The 19,063-nt window shown below is 37.6% G+C and overlaps 1 protein-coding gene and 1 non-coding gene across 6 annotated transcripts in view; both read right to left on the bottom strand.

The window, feature by feature from the left end:
• IARS1 (isoleucyl-tRNA synthetase 1) overlaps positions 1–17,840 on the bottom strand; it is an 80,423-nt gene extending 62,583 nt beyond the window's left edge. Inside the window, exons 1-8 of one of the 5 annotated variants that reach the window (XM_070459467.1) lie at positions 17,733–17,827; positions 15,140–15,196; positions 12,324–12,408; positions 10,758–10,884; positions 9,890–10,046; positions 9,510–9,629; positions 7,659–7,741; positions 4,817–4,934 (exon numbers count right to left, since the gene is read on the bottom strand). In XM_070459467.1, coding sequence (XP_070315568.1) covers positions 4,817–4,934; positions 7,659–7,741; positions 9,510–9,629; positions 9,890–10,046; positions 10,758–10,884; positions 12,324–12,333 — 615 coding nt within the window. In that variant the 5' untranslated portion in view covers positions 12,334–12,408; positions 15,140–15,196; positions 17,733–17,827. Of the gene's footprint in view, positions 1–4,816; positions 4,935–7,658; positions 7,742–9,509; positions 9,630–9,889; positions 10,047–10,757; positions 10,885–12,323; positions 12,409–14,480; positions 14,648–15,139; positions 15,197–17,732 lie in introns of those variants that run through there. The other 4 variants (XM_070459463.1, XM_070459466.1, XM_070459465.1 and 1 more) reach the window with 4 other exon arrangements.
• LOC139032488 (small nucleolar RNA SNORA84) lies at positions 14,302–14,434 on the bottom strand. Its single transcript, XR_011485041.1, has one exon. It is a non-coding gene; the product is annotated as a small nucleolar RNA SNORA84 (small nucleolar RNA).
• Positions 17,841–19,063: the final 1,223 nt, after the last annotated feature.

The following is a 19,063-nucleotide window of genomic DNA, read 5'->3' as shown; positions in this document are numbered from 1 at the left end:
GGAAATAGGTACTAAGGTATACAAATATTAATTTTAATAAATATAGTAATGAACATAAAAAACTTAAAAAATAATAAAGCCACTAAAGGAAAACTTAAAATAAAACATTAATGGTGATTTCCTTTGGGTACTGGGATTATAATTTTCTCCTTCTTCTTAATATCTTCTATGGCTTCTAAATTTTCCACAATGAGCATAAGCTTCATAAACAATCACATCAACCAGACTTCTAGAAACTAAAAATTAAGACAATATAAAAAATAAGTATTTTTATATATCATCATTTAGTTTGTGTGTGTATGCTCAGTTATCTTTTGAGAAGTCTGGAAGGATTTTCTTCATTAACTCAATTTACTTCCCTACAGCCTGCTCTTTCCCAATAAGGAAATGTATCTATTTACTTATAGATGAGTATAAACTTTGAAAACTCTAGGACCAAACTACTATAGGAAACTAACATGTAAAAATTTAGTTACCAAAGAAAACTCCAGCACAGTACACAAGGATTTGTATTACAAAATGTTTGGAACAACACTGTTACCATTTGAAAAAAGAAAAAAAAAAAAAACCCTAGCTCTCTGAACAATTCAAACATCTATCAAAAGAATGAATAGATAAACTGTAACCTATTTGTTAGATGAAAGGGTCCAGGAGATGTAAGAGATGGGGGTTTGATCCCCGGGTCCGAATCCTGGATTCCTAAGATTCCCTGGAGGAGGAAATGGCAACCTACTCCAGGATTCTCATCTGGAAAATTCCAGACGGAGGAGCCTGGTGGGCTACAATCCATGGGGTCACAGAGCTGGAAACAAATGAACACACACACACATGCAGCAGAGGTCCCCAACCTCTGGGATCCAATCCCCGATGGTCTGCGGTGGAGGTGATGTAATCAGTTCACTTCAGTTCAGTCGCTCAGTCAGATCTGACTCTGCGACTCCATGGACTGCAGCATACCAGGCTTCCCTGTACATCACCAACTCCCGGAGCCTACTCAAACTCAGGTCTATTGCATTGGTGATGCCATCCAACCATATCATCCTCTGTCATCCCCTTCTCCTCCTGCCTTCAATCTTTCTCAGCACCAGGGTCTTTTCAAATAAGTCAGTTCTTCGCACCAGGTGGCCAAAGTATTGGAGCTTGAGCTTCAGCATCAGTCCTTCCAATATTCAGGACTGATTTCCTTTAGAATGGACTGGTTTGATCTCCTTGTAGTCCAAGGGACTCTCAAGAGTCTTCAACACCACAGCTCAAAAGCATCAATTCTTTAGCACTCAGCTTTCCTTATAGTCCAACTCTCACACACATACATGACTACTGGAAAAACCATAGCTTTGACTAGACAGACCTTTGTTGGTAAAGTAACATCTCTGTCTAGGTTGGTCATAGCTTTTCTTCCAAGGAGCAAGAGTCTTTTAATTTCACAGCTGCAGTCACCATCTGCAGTAATTTTGGAGCCCAGAAAAATAAAGAAAGCCACTGTTTCCAGTGTTTCTCCTTTTATTTGCCATAAAGTGATGGGACTGGATGCCATGATCTTAGTTTTTTGAATGCTGAGTTTTAAGCCAACTTTTTCACTCTTCTCTTTCACTTTCATCGAGGCTCTTTAGTTCTTCTTCACTTTCAGCCGTAAGGGTGGTGTCCTGCATATCTGAGGATATTGATATTTCCCCTGGCAATCTTGATTCCAGTTTGTAGGTCATCCAGCCTGGCATTTTGCATGATGTACTCTGCATATAAGTTAAATAAGCTAAAAACTAAAGGTGATGTAATAATAACAGAAATAATGTGCACAATAAATGTAATGTGCTTGTATCATCCCCAAACCATCCCCTTACTTGGTCTGTGGAAAAACCATCTTCCACAAAACCAAAAGGCTGGGGATCACTGCTACATTGTTGTTCATTCGATAACTTGTGTCTGACTCTTTGTGAGCCCATACAGCACATCAGGTCTCCCTGCCCCCTCTATTTATTACAGTTTGCCCAAGTTCACGTCCATCGAGTCAGTGATGCTATCTAACCAGCTCAAAAAACAGCAGTTAAAATTAAACTTAAAGCTACATGTATAAATAAGAAGGAATTTTAAAAGATAATGTTTATTTTAAAAGGCAAGGTTCCAAATAAGAACAATGGATGATACTCAAAAACATATATAAAAACAGTATATACTGTAAATAAATACTTATGTATCTAGTAAAAACATAAAAATATGCATAATTAAGAAACCCTAAATTCAGCATAGTGGTTACCTATCAGGATATAAAGAAAGAAATGGAAAAGAGAAAGGTGGTATAAATAAACAAACTGTGGTAGATTTAACCTACACAGTATTAGAACAAAAGATCCATAACTCTACAAAACATGGATGACTATCACAAGCAATGCTGAGAGAGAAAAGCCAGAAAGAAAAGAATACATAGTATATCTTCCCATTTCTTCAAAGTACAGAACCAGACAAAACTAATCAACAGTTACCTGTGATATCTGATATATTTGAAAAAAATAGATGCATTTAGTGCAACCAATTTTATTTTTAATTTTTTTGGCCATACCACAGGACTTGCAGGATTTTAGTTCCAAGACCAGGGACAAAACCTGTGCCCTCGGCAGTGAAAGCTCAGAGTCCTAACCACCGATTTGCCAGGGAATTCCCTAATGCAACCCATTACTTGGTATGCTTAAGATCTATGCATGTCCAAATAAAAAAAACAAATACTGACCTCTATTATATACAAAGAAAAAAACAAACACAGAAACAAAGTACTTATATTTATAAAATGCAGAGGACAGAGAAAATGTTAAATCAGATTATGAAGTTGTAATCATTAAAACACAGATCATGGGAAACTCTACAAAGCAACACCAGTTTCCCAGACACTGCAGATTTGTTTCCCAGACTTTCCCAGATTTGCAAAGGTGGGGGGTGGGTGGGGGGCGAGGGAAGCAAAAGAAAAACACAAAAACAGAAATGGAGACCTACACATTAAAAAAGATCTAAGAGACAACTATTACTGAATATGAACTTTCCTCAGGTCTGGATTAAAAAACAAACAACTAGAAATAACCTTAGGGGGAAAAGACGCTATTTATGAGACAAATAGAAATGTGAACACTGATGATATCCAGCAGTTAAACAACTGCAGAATATTTAACATTAAGAATATTCAAAATGATTGATGTGACTTTTTAAGGTGTGACAATAGTACTATGGTAATGTTAAAGAAAGATTAATTTATTAAAGGTACATAATGGATTACTTATCAATAAAATGACATGTCTATAATTTGCTTTTGAAAAAGCATCTGGGAGAAATAAATGAAGTGTGTAGATGGGGCAGGACTGGCTATAGAGACTGTTGGGGATACATGATAGGCACAGGAGAGTTAGCTAATTATTGTCTACTTTTGTGCATGCTTGAAATTCTTCACATTAAAGTGTTTTTAAGAAGGAAGAAAATACAGCAATATATTCAGATCTGAAAAAGTTTAAGTCTTTGGTACTCAACAGTTATTATATTAATCTCTACATTTTTATGTGTTTAATATATTTTATTTAAAAAATATAATAATAGGAGTCCCTATGAACAATCCAATGAGATGTTGAAAGCATTCTCTAAGATGGAAAATGCATCCGAAGTGCAAGTTTTAATAATTTCCAAGCCTAAGTCATGAAATAAGAATTCTGAACAAATCAAAGTCCTTTAAAAACAAAGAGGACAAGATGTTAAGTAACATCAGAAATAAAACCACTACTTGAATACAAACATGTGAGAACAGATACCTCTTATTTCTAAAGACTTACAGTTTTTACTATCTCTCTGGATAAGGTAAAGCAGTACACTGACTCCCTTGGACTGCAAGGAGATCAAACCAGTCAATCCTAAAGGAAACCAATCCTGAATATGCACTTGAAGGACTGATGCTGAAGCTGAAGCTCCAATACTTTGGCCACCTGATGCAAAGAGCTGACTCAGCAGAAAAGACCCCGATGTTGGGACAGATTGAAGGTAGGAGGAGCAGAGGATGACAGAGAGCAAGATGGCTGGATGGCATCACCGACTCAATGGACATGAGTTTGAGCAAGCTCTGGGAAATGGTGAAGGACAGGGAAGCCTGGTGTGCTGTAGTCCTTGGCATCACAAAGAGCTGGACAGGACTAAATGACTGAACAAAGTACACTGTGTAAATATCAGACATGTTTAAATTCTTATACCAAAGACAGCAAGTTATTTCATTCATCAAAGCAAAGATCGTAACACATCACCAATGGCAAATCAGATTTTCTTTCAAATACTTTTAACAAATAAATGATATTACAAGGTCTTAGATGAGGCATAAAATAATCCTAAGCAATAAGCCTTATGAAACAGTGACTTGAGGAAAATAGAGCAGAGCTGGACTTATTAAACAAAGAGAGGCATAAAAACATGGTTAAAATAAGCAAAATCTATCAATCAAAATCTATCCATTAAGACCAGCCGAGGGCTTCTCCAGTGGCTCAGTTCATAAAAATCTGCCTGCCAATGCAGGAGAAGCAAGAGACATGGGTTTGATCCCTAGGTGGGAAGATCCCCTGGAGAAGGAAATGGCAACCCACTCCAATATTTTTGCCTGGAAAATTCCATGAACAGAGGAGCCTGGCAGGACACAGTCCATGAGGTCAGAGAGAGTCAGACAAAAGTAAGAGCACACGTACACACATCACATTAAGATACATCATTTACATCACTCCCCAGGCTTAACATTCCACACTGGGACTAAGTTACCATTTAACTTCTGATTACATAACTTAATGTCCAATGCCATCTCACATACCTTGTAATTCTGGTGAGATTCAAAGTTGGAGAGGGGAGTATTGCACGCAGTGGAGAAGGGCATGACTTTCACACCTCTATAAACAAGGCCTTTATCATAGAGTTGTTTGAAGATCCACCTGACAAGTAAAGAGAAAGAATTTTTCAAAAATTACATCGCCAAAATCCTGTTTTCCCAAATACAAACATCTATGCCAGTTTAGTTTCCATTTGCAGAGTATCTGACAGGCAAAGAAGTAGAAACACAATGTCTCTCAACTGGTGAATAGCTGGTAAATTATAACAGATCAGTATAATGCAATATTATGTAGACATTAAACCTGGAGAGGGAAACAATAATCCACTCCTGTATTCTTGCCTGGTGAATCCCATGGACACAGGAGCCTGGCAGGCTACAGTCCATGGTGTCACAAAGCGTCAGACACCACTTAGAGACTAAACAACAACAACATAGACATTAAAAGTGTTGATACAGAAAGATGCTCATGACTGGATGTTGACTGAGAAAAGCAATTGACACCATATTGTACAATGAGGTACCATTTATGTAAAACTGTGCATATCAGTATACATATTTACATTTTTAGAGATGCTAAAAAAAATAGGTTTCCACCAATGTGTTAACTTATAGTTGGGATTTTAGGTTGTTTTTCTTCATACTTTTCTGGTGTATTGCTTAAATTTCACTATAATGGACAGTTTTACAAAGGCTTAAGTAGAAACAATTGGGATTAGGATCAGATATCTCTCCTATAGTCAGTCAAGAATTTTTATTGAACACTTAAACATGTTGCTTTAAGCTAAGTGCACCAAGACACTGCAAAACAGTCATCCCAGGTTCTCCTGTGGTACTAGTCACCTTTCCTAGACGGATACAAGAATGGATTTGGTGGGAATCCTTACTCAATTCTGCCTTTATTTAACTCATTTTTGTAGTTTGAGTCCTAAGTACTCAGAACAATAAATGAATTAAATTCTCTCCCATATGGTAAAATACATTTTTGTGAAAAAACTATGCACAAATTTTCATGGTATTCCTTGACTTTGAATAAAGTCTGAAAGCCTGGTGTCTTGTAAAAAATTTCCCAAATTCAAACTTTAAATTATAGACTCTGATTCACAGTACATTCATAGGAGACCAGAGGAACTGTCAGATTTGATATTAAGATCCAGATTCAAGCCTAAGAGCCATATAACTCGCTGAGTGATCTCAGCAACAAATCACAGTCACTTGCCTTTACCTCCAACAGGGTCTAACCCCAAGTCACAGGACTTTCTGAATCATCTGGGAAAATTGATATGGAAGTATTTTATATATACTCAAAAGTACCAACTCAATCTACATTATCACCATTAACGCTATCATTTAAAATGTATCACCTACTAGTATTTTTATATTCACGCCAGGTTTATGTGCCTTATTTATATGCCAACATGTTCCTCCGCAATAACTAACATTCTAATACTGAGAGGCTTTGAATGATGTTCCCGATTGAAGTATGTTTTAATATAAATAAAGAAGTATGATGCAAAGCTGCACTGTCTACTATGGTAGCACTAGCCATATGTGTTCATTTAAATTCATTAAAATTAGAAGCTCAGTTTCTCAGTCATACTAACCACATTTAAGTGCTAAATACTTAAATGCTGATCTGGAGCATAAAGAATACCTTCTTTTTCAGATATTTAACAGAAACCCTGCTTTTTTAGAATGCACTAGTCATGAGAACTCCACCTAGTCAGTGAAATAGGAAGAACCTCTTTCCAAAGTTCCTGCCTTGCCAGAGAATTTAATCAACTTCCACCCTTGGATATATGGGTCTGGAGATGCACTCACAGGGGTACATTAGAGTCAGAGGGTCTGAGAACTGCCCTAGATATCTAGCTCCTCAAAGGGCATGTGCCAAGCATGTGCAACAGATATTGACTAACAGAAATGTAATCAGGGAGACAGGAAGACAGTAAGAAGCACAAGGACTTCAGTGCAGGGAACCCCCCCCCCGCCCCCCCCGCTAAAGAAAGAATCCTACAAAAGATCTCTGCAACTCACCTGTAATTATACATAACTTAACAAAAGTAGGACTTCCTCAAGGTCTGAGTTATGTACACAGGGCATTCTGTAGCCATAATAATTGTTTGCAAACTAATGATATGTAATGATTCTCAGACTACTGTAGGAAGCTCCAGTTAAATTACCTATCAAAACTGGCATTGCAACAGTTCTTATTTACAGTTAAAGGAAGCAAAATTAATTTTGAATCTGTTAGGAAACAGTGACTGCATATATAATTTCTCTCAGTAAAAAAGTTCAAGTACACATCAAAAATTCAAGTATCATTAATACCTTCTTAGAATCTAAAATATACTGAATTCAAAGATAAATTCAGGGGTGGAAGGAATGAATAGTACTGTAGAATTTCGGGGAATATAAATACTTTGTATGATACCAGAATTATGGAAGTATGTCGTCACACATCTGTCCAAATCCAAAGAATGTACAGGAAGAGGGAACCCTAATGGAAACTCTGGACTTCAATTGACTATGATCCATCAATACAGGTTCATGAACTGTAACAAAAGTACCACTCTGGTGGGGGATGTTGATAACAGAGGAGGCTCTCTATGTGTGGAGGCACAAAATATGTGGGAAATCTCTGTATCTTCCTCTCTTTATCTTTTTAGAGCATTTTTTAGGTTCCTAGCAAAATTAAGTCTTTAAAAACAAAGAAAAAACAAACCAATTCCCAAAGATTTCAGGTAACTATGAAACAAGCTGATTCATACTAGAGCACCTCTCTACTAATGCAACAAACAGTCATATTTATACCGTCAAATAAACTTACCAGACAGATTCCATGAATTGTGGATACAGAGTTTTATAGTCATTGTCAAAATCAATCCATCGGCCAAGCCTGGTAATAGTAGACTTAAAGCATGTGAATATTAAAAAGATAGGAATATTAGAGTTTTTAGACAACGACATGTTATTACATAGCAATTACCATCATTATATATGATGATTGTGGAAGAACAATCAATGGTTCAAGTAAATCTATATTGTAAACAACACATAAAAGGCTACCAAAGCTACCACATGTCAAACACTGCAGATCTAACTGTTGCTGGCATGAATCATCAATGGTTGCTGAAATTAATGAGTCACAGTATGATAAGAAACAGGGTACTTACTAATTACAAAGGAAAACCCGAAACTTGACAATGGAGAAACTTAACAGAATTGCCTTAGTGAACAACATTAACAACGCCAATGAGACATATCGACACCACGTGCCTTCTGATATGACAGACTAAGAGGGCTTGATGTTACTTCTTAGGCATTTTTGCCCAAAAAGTATAACCTAAACTGAATCATGAAGAAATATCAGACATTGAGGGAATTTCTGTATTCTCTAAAAGGCGACAAGGTCATGAAGACAAAAGACTAAAGGAATGTTCCAGATTGAAGGAGACTGCAGAGATACAACTAAATGAAATCTGTATTCCCAGACTGGATCTTGCATTAGAAATAAGAATTAGTGGCCAACTGGTTAAATCTGAATAGGTGTATAATATTGTATCAATGTTAATTTCCTGATTTTGATAATTATACCATAGTCATTAAAGGTGTTAGCTTTTGGGAAGTGTGTGTTTGCTATAGAGGCTCTTTATACTATTTTGGGGGGAAAAAAACAGCCCACATGTATATTACAACCATCAGGACCTTCCCCTATTAGTGACCAAGCAATAAAGGTAGATTCAGGAAAGTTAGGTTAGGAGAAAATTATGGAGCTTTGATTTTTAGGTTTATGAAATCAAATTTCATTAAACAATAAAAATAAGTTTTGAGCAGAAAAAGCATAATAAACAGTCTTGAGAGAAATAACTTGGCAAGTTAAGTAGAAAGAACATGAGCAAGAGACCAATTATTAGATTGTTATAGAAATGAAGACAATGGTGGCCAAAAGACTAGGTTGTAGGAATGGAAAGAAATGTCTAGATAAGAGATATTAAGAAAGGTTTGTGACATTTGAACAGGTCATGATGACTAAAATTTGAAGTCTGGAAGACTGATACCACTGGTAGGAACAGCAAATTTGAAAAAGTGGTAAGATCATGAAGATGGAAAAAAATAAAAGCCAGATATGTTTTTGCATTGTACAGGAATCTGTACCGTTGTACAACAATCTGAGAGGCAGGGAGGAAAGGGGGAGTTGAAGACCTTTGTTTCTAAGCCCATCAGAATTAAGAGAAGACAAGACCTCTGCCAGACTTGACAGTTATTATACTTAAATGAATCAGCTATGGGAGCTCTCTGACTAGAAAAGCAGCGGGCAAGATGGGAATCAAGCTAATATAACAACCAGTCCAAATGTGAATTATTTTTAACATCTGAATTTTAAAATTGCAACATTCAAGTTAATCTGTTTGCTAGGATAGCATGATTCCTGTCATACACTGTGGGTAGGTAGGAGATTAAATTTGGAAGATCAATCACGAACATAGAAATCAGAAAAAAGAGGGTTCAGCTTAACAGTTTAGGTAATGAAGTTGAAGATGGAAGCTAAACAGTCCTTTAAAGAGGATAGTCAACCTTGGGTGCATGTCATAAAAAGCACAAACGATCATAAAGTATTTCAACTCCATTTTAAAAACTAGTTTCTAAAAAAAATTTTACTTAAAACAGCCAATTATACCTTCCATTCAGTAGAGTATCGCATCACAATTGCTCGGCACTGACTGTTATACTCTGCAATTCCCAATTTGGCTACATCCTCTGGTCCTCTGATTCCCAGGGTCTTATCAATTTCGTATTCCTGAAAATTTGCAATAAGATTGTTAACATCCCTGCCCTATGAAATAAACGCAATTCAACAAAGCTAGAAAATAAAAGGGATTTTAAAAAGTTAGTTCTCAGAAAATCTATAGAGAAAATGAACTATACATAGTATTATTAGAAATAAGGTTGAAGAATATCTGATTATAGCAAAAATTCATAATTTAACATATTATATATTGAAACATAATGCTTATTTTAAAATATCAGAACATAATACAGCTGATAACTCAAACATACCACAGGTAAACCATGACAATCCCAACCAAATCTTCTGTCAACGTGAAACCCACTCTGGTGAGCATATCTTGTAACTATATCTTTAATTGTCCCTGCAAGTATATGCCCATAGTGAGGCAGTCCAGTTGCAAAAGGAGGCCCATCATAGAAGGTAAATCTAAGAGGTAAGAAAAATTTGTTGTTACTTTAAAATAGACAGCAAAAACTAAGACAGCATTTTACTAGAGACAGCTCCGGTAACAGTAGTGTCTTTGGCGAGAAGAAAAGCTGCAAGGCTAGGAAACTCAGACATAACTGATTAGATGTCTACTGGAGGCCTTGTATTCAAAAAGGCTAAATATGACCATTTGGAGAGACCTGCATTAGACCATCCATTCTTCATGTATTAGTTCTATGATCTAAAGGAAACTATTCATCCTGATTGTAAGTTAGATCATCTATAAAATAGGGCAAAAAACACCTATTCTAAGGTTTTTTGAGCAGAAGAGACACATGAGAAAAACAGTAATTAAAAAAAAGACTGGTTTTTAGGTGAATAAAGACTAGAGGTAGGAAGAACCCCAATAGAAAGTTACTACACTACTTGTCTAAATGATTAAATGAGAATGGTGGTGATAAGAAAAGTGGAAAGGAAGAGACTTGACATATAAACTGTTTGGAAGACCTCAATAAGAAATGGAAACTAATTAATAAGATAATTATTAATAATTATTACTAATTGATAATTAATAAACTAATTAATAAGAAACTCTAGTAGTTAAAAGCTCATTCATTCAACATATATCTACTACTGAGATATATAAAGAGGTAGGAGATTCTGAGAAATGATTATTTTTAGACTATACCTTTACCAAAGAAATTCACATACTTTGGCTTATGTTTTGATTGCTTTAAGCACTCCTGGAAACAATTAAAGTCGGACCAAAACTGCAAGATTTTCTCTTCTTCAGCAGGAAAATTGATGTTTTCTGGAACCTGCTGAACCATTTTTGTCACTGCAAGAGAAATCAAATTTTTTATTCTCAAAGAAGAAATCTAGGAATAACAGAGTACCATACATTAAAATGAATGTTCCTATCACTAGCAATGCTACTACATGGTACATTAAACTTTTTAAAGGTAAAGTTCACATACCATAAAGTTCACCCTTTTAAAGTGTACAATTCACTTTTGCCTTTTTCTTTTTAAAGTATATACACAAGACTGTGCAACCACCACCACTCTCTAATTCCAAAACATTTTCATCACTACTCCCTCCTCTTCAGCTTTCCAAAAAACTGTCAACATTAGCAGTCATTCTCCTTCCTCTTCTTCACTATCTGGTGACTGTTCTGCCTCCTCTCTAGATCTTCCTATTTTGGACATTTCACATAAATGAAATTACGTACATACAGACTACTGGGTCTGGCTTCTTTTACTTAGAATTATGTTTTCAAGGTTCATCCATGTTGTAACACGTACTCATACTTCATTTTTCATTTATGGCTGAATAATAATTCATTTTACAGATATGACACTTTTTCTTTATTAATTTCTCAGTTCATGGACATTAGCATTGTTTTCACTTTTGGACAGGGCAGTTTTTATGTGGACATAAGTTTTCAGCTCTTAGGTAAATACCTAGGAGTGCAACTGCTGGGTTATGCTAACTGTGTTCAACTTTTTGAGAAACTGCCAAAATGTGTTCCAAAGCTGCTGTGTCATTTTACATTCTCCTAGCAGAGAATAAGATTCCAGTTTTTCTACATCCTCACTCCTTATTGTCCAACTTTGGATTATATGAAATCCTAGGTGGTATAAAGTAGTATCTTATCATGCTTTTGATTTCCATTTCCCTAATGATTAGTGATGCTGATAGTGATGCTGAGCTTATCGGTCATTTTATACCTTCTTTGGAGAAATGTCTGTTCATCTTTTGCCTACTGTTTAATTGGACTATCTTTTTACTGCTTAATTGTGAGAATTCTTTATACAGTCTAGGTACAAGCCCCTTATCAGTTACAGGATTTGCAAAGAAATTTTCCCATTCCATAGCTTGTTTCTTATTTTCTTCATGGTATATTCTTTGAAGCATGAACACTTTTAATTTTGGTGAAGTTCAGTTTATTTACTGGTTTTGTTACTTGAACTTTTAGTTTCATACCTAAGAAATCACTACAGACAACAAGGTTGTGATGTTTTAGCTCTTACAGTTAGGTCAATGATCCATCTTGAGTTATTTTTGTATATAGTATTAAGTAAAAACATATGGTACTTTTAAATTTCAAAATTTATGTCCAATTCACACTCATTTATTCTTCAACTACAGTATAACATTTAGTAACGGCAGGCAACACATTTCTTAAAAGAAAAGAAAACCTTGCCAATTGTAATGATACTAAAAATTCATTAATAATCTGAAAAAATAAATCTCAAAGTAGGTAAAAATTCTTACCTACATTCATAAGACATAAAGTACTTCTGTTGAATCAACCAAATCTTTCTGAGGCAAACAGGCAAAACCTTAAAAAATGTTAAAGCTAAAAAGATAAGAATTACATTCAAATAATTCCAAGATTATTTTAATTTTACATTTTACCAATTGTGCTACTTACTCATGATTTTTGTAAAGGACAAATCCCATGCCTCTCTGATTTAGTGCCGAGTGAGAGGTCTTAGTGTCTTTTTCAGAAGTTAACAGCCTCATTCAGAAATACCTGATCAGTCTGGGTTTAACTATTTAGTAGTTTAACTATCTAGTGGGCATCCTTGAGCCCATTTCTCCTCAAAGCCTATTTATTCTCACTTTATAATTTTAATAAGGTTGGTGACCAGATTTCCAAGCCAACATCAGATTACAATGGGACAAGAACTCTAATAATGAGAAAAATTTGTTAAGAACTCAAATAACAATCTGAGATAATTGACTCTAGAAGCACAGAAACTGACATACGTCAACCAATTCTGAAAAATCAAAGCCTAAGCACCATAACTGAACTATGTCATAAAAAAAAATTTTTTTATTAAAAAAAAAAAAGCTACATATATAAAGCAATGGTAGAAATTATGGAATTTCAAAGATCTAGCCCTTACTATGTTAACACATTTTTATTCTATTTTATTTGACAGAGAATGTGAAGAGACTAACTAAAGGACTAACCATGAAATGGCAAATACACAAACTGATTAAAAATAAAATTAGGGAATTTAATTAAAATTATATGGAAATTCAAGATCAGGGAAAATTTAAATCATGCAGATCCTTGGTCTAAATTAGCAACACCGATTCAAGATATAACTATGAGCTTCCTGGCAGCCAAGACAAGGGATTAAAAAATCAAAAGGATATTGATTTTGCACATAAGTGAAAATCTATAGAAAATGAGATTTATGCCACAGAGGTCTGAGTCACACACAGAAATGAGTGATCTGTTTAATTAAAGTTTGTTACAAGCAGTATTTCTCCTTTTGCCCCTCTTTCATTCATTTTTGAGACGTGAGCGTGCCTATGAGTTTTATATATATAGGAAAAAAATAAGGAAAGAACATGTGTGCCATTTAACTCAACTATCCATTTTCTGATTAGAGTAAGCCATTTACATGCGTATGTGCGTGCAAAGTCACTTTAGTCATGTCCAACTCTGTGCGACCCTATGGACTGTAGCCTGCCAGGCCTCCTCTGTCCATGGGATTCTCCAGGCAAGAATACTGGAGTGGGCTGCCATGCCCTCCTCCAGGGGATCTTCCCAACCCAGAGACTGAACCTGCATCTCTTATGTATCCTGCATTGGCAGGCAGGATACACACTTACTACTAGTGCCACCTGGGAAACCCCAGATTGTGCCATTACATGTCATCAAACAGAAGTTGAAAGGCACTTTGGATCTTCAGCTCTTGTCATAACTCACAGCCTTTCAAGGATGGAGAGAGGAGTTAAAGTCTGTGCATTTACTGATGTAGTAGGAGTCCTACTGGATCAGTGACAACTTTATTAGAGGCCAGTTGCAACTTAAAGAGGTAATATCTGAAGACTAACAGATCTTCAGATATCAACACATTTACATCCGTCACTCTTAATGCTTGTCAAGGCTGGTCCTATTATTACCAGCATCTATAAAAGTTGACTGGAGTAGACTCACCAGCCCTTCCTCAGATTAAGGAGTCCAAATCTACATTTTAACAAGACCTGAGGGGATTAGCATGCACATCACAATTTAAGTCCTCCTCTTAAACTGTTCTGCTATTTCATTTATCTGAACATTTTTCCTTTTTTTTTTTTTTTTAAAGAAAATGAGTTAAGCTTTCTGTGAAGATGGCTTTAAAGTTTTATAAAATTTCCAGTGAGCCTCTACATCTCCGAAGATTAAGAACCACTGCATTATTAGGCCAAACACAAAGACCCCATGTAATGGCACTGACTATCCCAGGAAGCGTCCTGTATCAGTGACCGGGCTATGGCGGCTGCTGAGGAGAAACAGCCTCCATGCATATATCACAGGATTGCTCTGGCCCCTCACATCCACTGGAGAGCTGTACCTGCACAACAGCATCCAGTAACCACAGGGCTTGTGGGTGAAAGTGGGTGCAGAAAGAGGAGGGGGATTAACCTTACCAGTCATGCTCAGGGAAGCAATCTCCTCTTCTTCCTTTTAACTGTAATTCAAGGTCTCCACTATCTTCCCTAGTCCATGACTCCTTCTGACCTCTTTAGCCTCAACATCCTCTTCAGCAATTTCTAGATACCCTTTTTGACCTTTACTTGTGGTTACCTCAACATATCTTGGAAAAGCACACCAAAAAAATTCAAAAATAAATCTCATGATCTTTACCACACTTGTTCCCATTTTTAATATCACTGTTCTAGTAGTTCCACTATTTCTTCCCCTTACCTGAAATTTCTGAGTCACCTTTAATACTACCAGATGATCCCCACATCCAACAGATCACCAAGTTACATGGGTTTTACTTCTAAGTCTATTTCTCTATTCCATCTTTCTCATTCCCAGATCTTCATAACCTGCTACATTAAGTCAAATTTAACCCCAGTGGTGGGTCCATCTCCAGCCTTTTTAAAAGCAACTTATATCTTATTAACATATAAGCCAGAAAGGCATGCATTGGAGAAGGAAATGGCAGCCCACTCCAGTATTCTGGCCTGGAGAATCCCAGGGACAGAGGAGACCGGTGGGCTGTCGGCTATGAGGTCACAGAGTCAGACACGACTGAAGCAACTTAGCAGCAGCAGCAGCAGCAAGCCAGAGATATACTTACGCAAATGTGTAAAATATGTATAAAGATATCAACAGAAGCACTTCTATAGACAAATATCTGAAAACAATTTAAATACCCATGAATAAGTAATAGACTAAAATAAATTATGGTACATCAATACCATGCAGGCAGTAAAAATAATAAACCAAAATATGTAAGCATACATATTAAACATACTGAAAACCAGTGAGTCACAGCTGCTGATAGTAATTTATACTATATGCATTATTTTCAAGTGATTAGAAAATATACAAATATATACTAAGTCTATGTTTAAGCAATTCTGTACTTAATTTAGAAGGTTACCCACCAAATTTAACAATGGCTACCACCAGAGAATAGGATACAATGAGGAAAGTGTGAAGGAACAGATTTTTATTTACTTCATATTACTCTGTTTTGATTATTTTTGAGTATGTCATTAACTTTATCAGGTTTCCCTGGTGGCTCAGAAACTAAAGAATCTGTCTGCAATATGGGAGACCCAGGTTTGATCCCTGAGTAGGAAAGATCCCCTGGAGGAGGGAATGGCTACCCACTCCAGTACTCTTGCCTGGAGAACTCCATGGACAGAGGAGCCTGGTAAGCTACAGTCTATAAGGTCGCACAGAGTTGGACACGACAAGAGAAAAATAAATACATACATCCTGCACACCATCTTCCTAGTGGAAAAGTTCTGGAAGTACCATTTCTCTACTAAAGTACATTTCTGTATTAAAAAAAAAAAAAAAATCCAGTGGTTCCTTACTCCCAATGGTTTCTGTTCAGGCTTTTCACTGGGGCACGATCTTACCTACAATTCTTGCTCCTGACCTTTCCTTTACTCTTACAAAACTCAAGCTCCGAACTATACCACATTCTTAGACACTGCTGAGAAACAAAACTTCCGGCTGACATAACTGCTTTCCAGTTTCAGGCCTTTTCTCTTAAGTACTCTAGCACTACTTAGCATAAATGTACTCTGCTCTATGGGAATTTACCAATCCACCTTCTTCAAAATTAAATATCCCCCTCCCCAGAATCTGTTCCTCTCCCACACATCAAGGTTTATTTATATTGCATGCCCCATGTCTCTCCAATTCAACTGCAAACTTGTTGCTGGCAAAAGCATTTCACTAACCTCTTACTATTTTGTGTCTCACTGTGTACTTACACAGCATAGGTGCTCAAAAATATTTAAACGAATCCCTTTGTCAGCATCCTTAGTGATACTCCTCCCAACTGATTTTCCAATCTATCCCACTCCATGGGCTCCTCTTGGCAGGAATGATGATTAAGAGGGTTGGCTTTGGAATGTGACAGTTTTGGTGCCACAACTTAGTATGTGGCTTATAGGAAAAGTTATTCAACCTTTAAACCTCAATTCCATCATCTGTAAAATAAAGGTTGTAAATACTCGCAATGCTAATTTAAGATTAAGTGAAATCACAGCCATCACTTGCCACCTATGGAAACTATTACTATTTCTTTGTCCACAAATGCTACTCTTCCTGCCTTTGCCCGGTCACTAAACCATCTTCCCAAAAAGAATTAGAGTGCAATCTACATTGAGCTGCCTCCTGTTCCCTATAATTCACTCTTTAATAATTACTTATGAAAAGGATACTTAGTCCACTATTTTACCGATAATTTTTAAAAGCTCATCTTATTTACTAAAATCTCTCAACCAATTGCTTTGCCTCTAGTTTCATCCTGCCTTTCTTCTCTGCAACTCCTGAAAGAAGGCAAAAACTAATATTGTCCCACCTAATAAAAAAAACTCATCTTCTTTCGTGGATTCATTTGAAACACCACTTCACTAAAGAAGAAAATCATAAATTCATAAGGCTGGAAGTTAAGCATCGTCTCCCACTTGTTCCTCACCACGAAGCTACAGTGAATATAGCAACTCCCCATCTCCTGAATCACGTACAACGTAAAATCCTTTTCTACATTATACTACAGTTCTCTGCACCTACTCCTCCAGTTACTATTCATTTTCAGGGCTAAATCCACTGCGGTTCCTGAGAAGCCTTCTTCTCCCACCGAAGAAGCGGTCCTCATCTGGGCCCTTGGATTACGGTTTTAAAGACTGTTACACGGGAGACGCTGTGCTTACTTCCCTCTAATCACAGACACCCAGCAATACACGCTCATTATGGGAACTTAAGATTTGATGTGTTCTTATGAATACCTAGACTTTCAAGTAATTTCGCCACCATCTGAACTTCTCCAGTAAGCTCGATCACACTAAATTCTCTCAATCACTCAACGGCTCAAATGTTAGCTACCAGGATCCCAGGCTGAAGCTGAGTAACTTGCAAGGTTTGTAATGCTCGGTCGAACCGCTGAGCCAGTACTAGTACCTGGTTGGACTCTTTCGCACCATTTAGACCGTCTCCCAATCTTTTCCTTGGAAACGGATATGCACGTACTAACCCATGGCCCCCAATAAACATTGAAAAAAATTCTGGTGAACCAGAGGGGACCGTGGGTCCCCGTGGGCAGGAAGGGGCGTATCTGAGGGGCCCGTGGGCAGGACAAGGTGACCTGGGGAGCCCCGCGGGCAGGACAGGGAGTACCCGAGGGGCCCCACGAGCAGGACCGACCGTACCTTAGCGGCCTCCAGGACGGCGCAGCTCTGAAAGAAACGAGTCTGCGTCTTGGCCGGGTGATGCAATGTCCAGACAGCGTGAGGCTAAGAGGAAGAGGCCTGGTTTGCCACGGCCAATCAGCGACCGGCATTTGACACCCATCAACAAGCCGGGCGCCGATTGGCAACGTGGTGCCCCAGTCACGCCCACCCGGCCGTTCCTAGGTGTGCACTGGGAAGGTTGCAGTATGATTCCCGGGCGTGACGGCTATGGCTTGCGTTCTTCACGCAGGTAGGGCAATGGTGGAGGACGCGACCGTTTTATAGAATGGACACGGATGCACACAGGAAACATGTTGTGCATTTTGACAGGGCGTTGTTACACAAGATGTTTGCCTTCATCGGTGTTCACCTCACTGTATACAGAATAGATGTGCATTTCCCCACGGGTAAACCAAATGCAACGCCAGGGCCTCAGTTACGGTGTGGAGCCGTGAGTGAGCAGTGTCAAGGCTGCTTTACTAGGTGATATTAAGGAAAGCAAGCCTAGACATTAAGGCAATATTTTTTTTAGTGTAATGGAGACCTGCACCAAAGCACCTTGGAGTCTGCAAAACTGCAGTCTTGGAGCAAAGACCAGGCTTGTTAAGTCTCTGAGATGGGTCACAAATATCTTCCTGTGGAATGTGCTCAGGTCTGTGCAACTCTTTGCGACCCCGTGGGCTGTAGTCTGCCAGGCTCCTCTGCTCATGGGATTTTTCAGCCAGAGGAATACTGGAGTGGGTTACCATTTCCTCCTTAAGGGGATCTTTCCCACCCTGGGATGGAACCTGTGTCTCTTGCATCTCCTGCATCGGCAGAAGATGCACCTGCACTCCTCACTACCACCACCTGGGAAGCCCATTATAACACGCATTCTGGATAATTATGCTCCTCACTAAAATTCTTGACCTGCCTATCTTCAGAGGCCCTCCTATATCTCAGGGAAATACAGAGGCCACAGAACGGTCTGAGAGGAGCTGAAGCACTAGAGGTCAGTGCAGTTCACAGAAACCTTTCCTTTCTCCTGAGTGCCATCTACAGGGTTTTCATGAATTGTATTGCAGAAATAATGGTAAACAAACATACAGAGAGATGTAACGAGAAAGGAAGAAAATGCCTGACAACCAGCTTTATAACTATTACATCTTAATGATTCCTGAATTGAAAACAAAATTATTTGTCTATTAGTCTGCTTACTTATGTATTTAATATCACTGATTTGAGTCTCCCCAAGCACCTTTTGGGTATGTTGATTAAAAACCAAAGGGAATCTAAAGCCATGCAAAGGACAGTTGATCACAGAATTGGAG

Source organism: Odocoileus virginianus, chromosome 31, assembly GCF_023699985.2.
Source record: "Odocoileus virginianus isolate 20LAN1187 ecotype Illinois chromosome 31, Ovbor_1.2, whole genome shotgun sequence".
NCBI classification, from domain to species: Eukaryota; Metazoa; Chordata; class Mammalia; order Artiodactyla; family Cervidae; genus Odocoileus; species Odocoileus virginianus.
The sequence above is the reverse complement of the archived record's forward strand: the minus strand, read 5'-3'. Positions and strand labels throughout refer to the sequence as shown.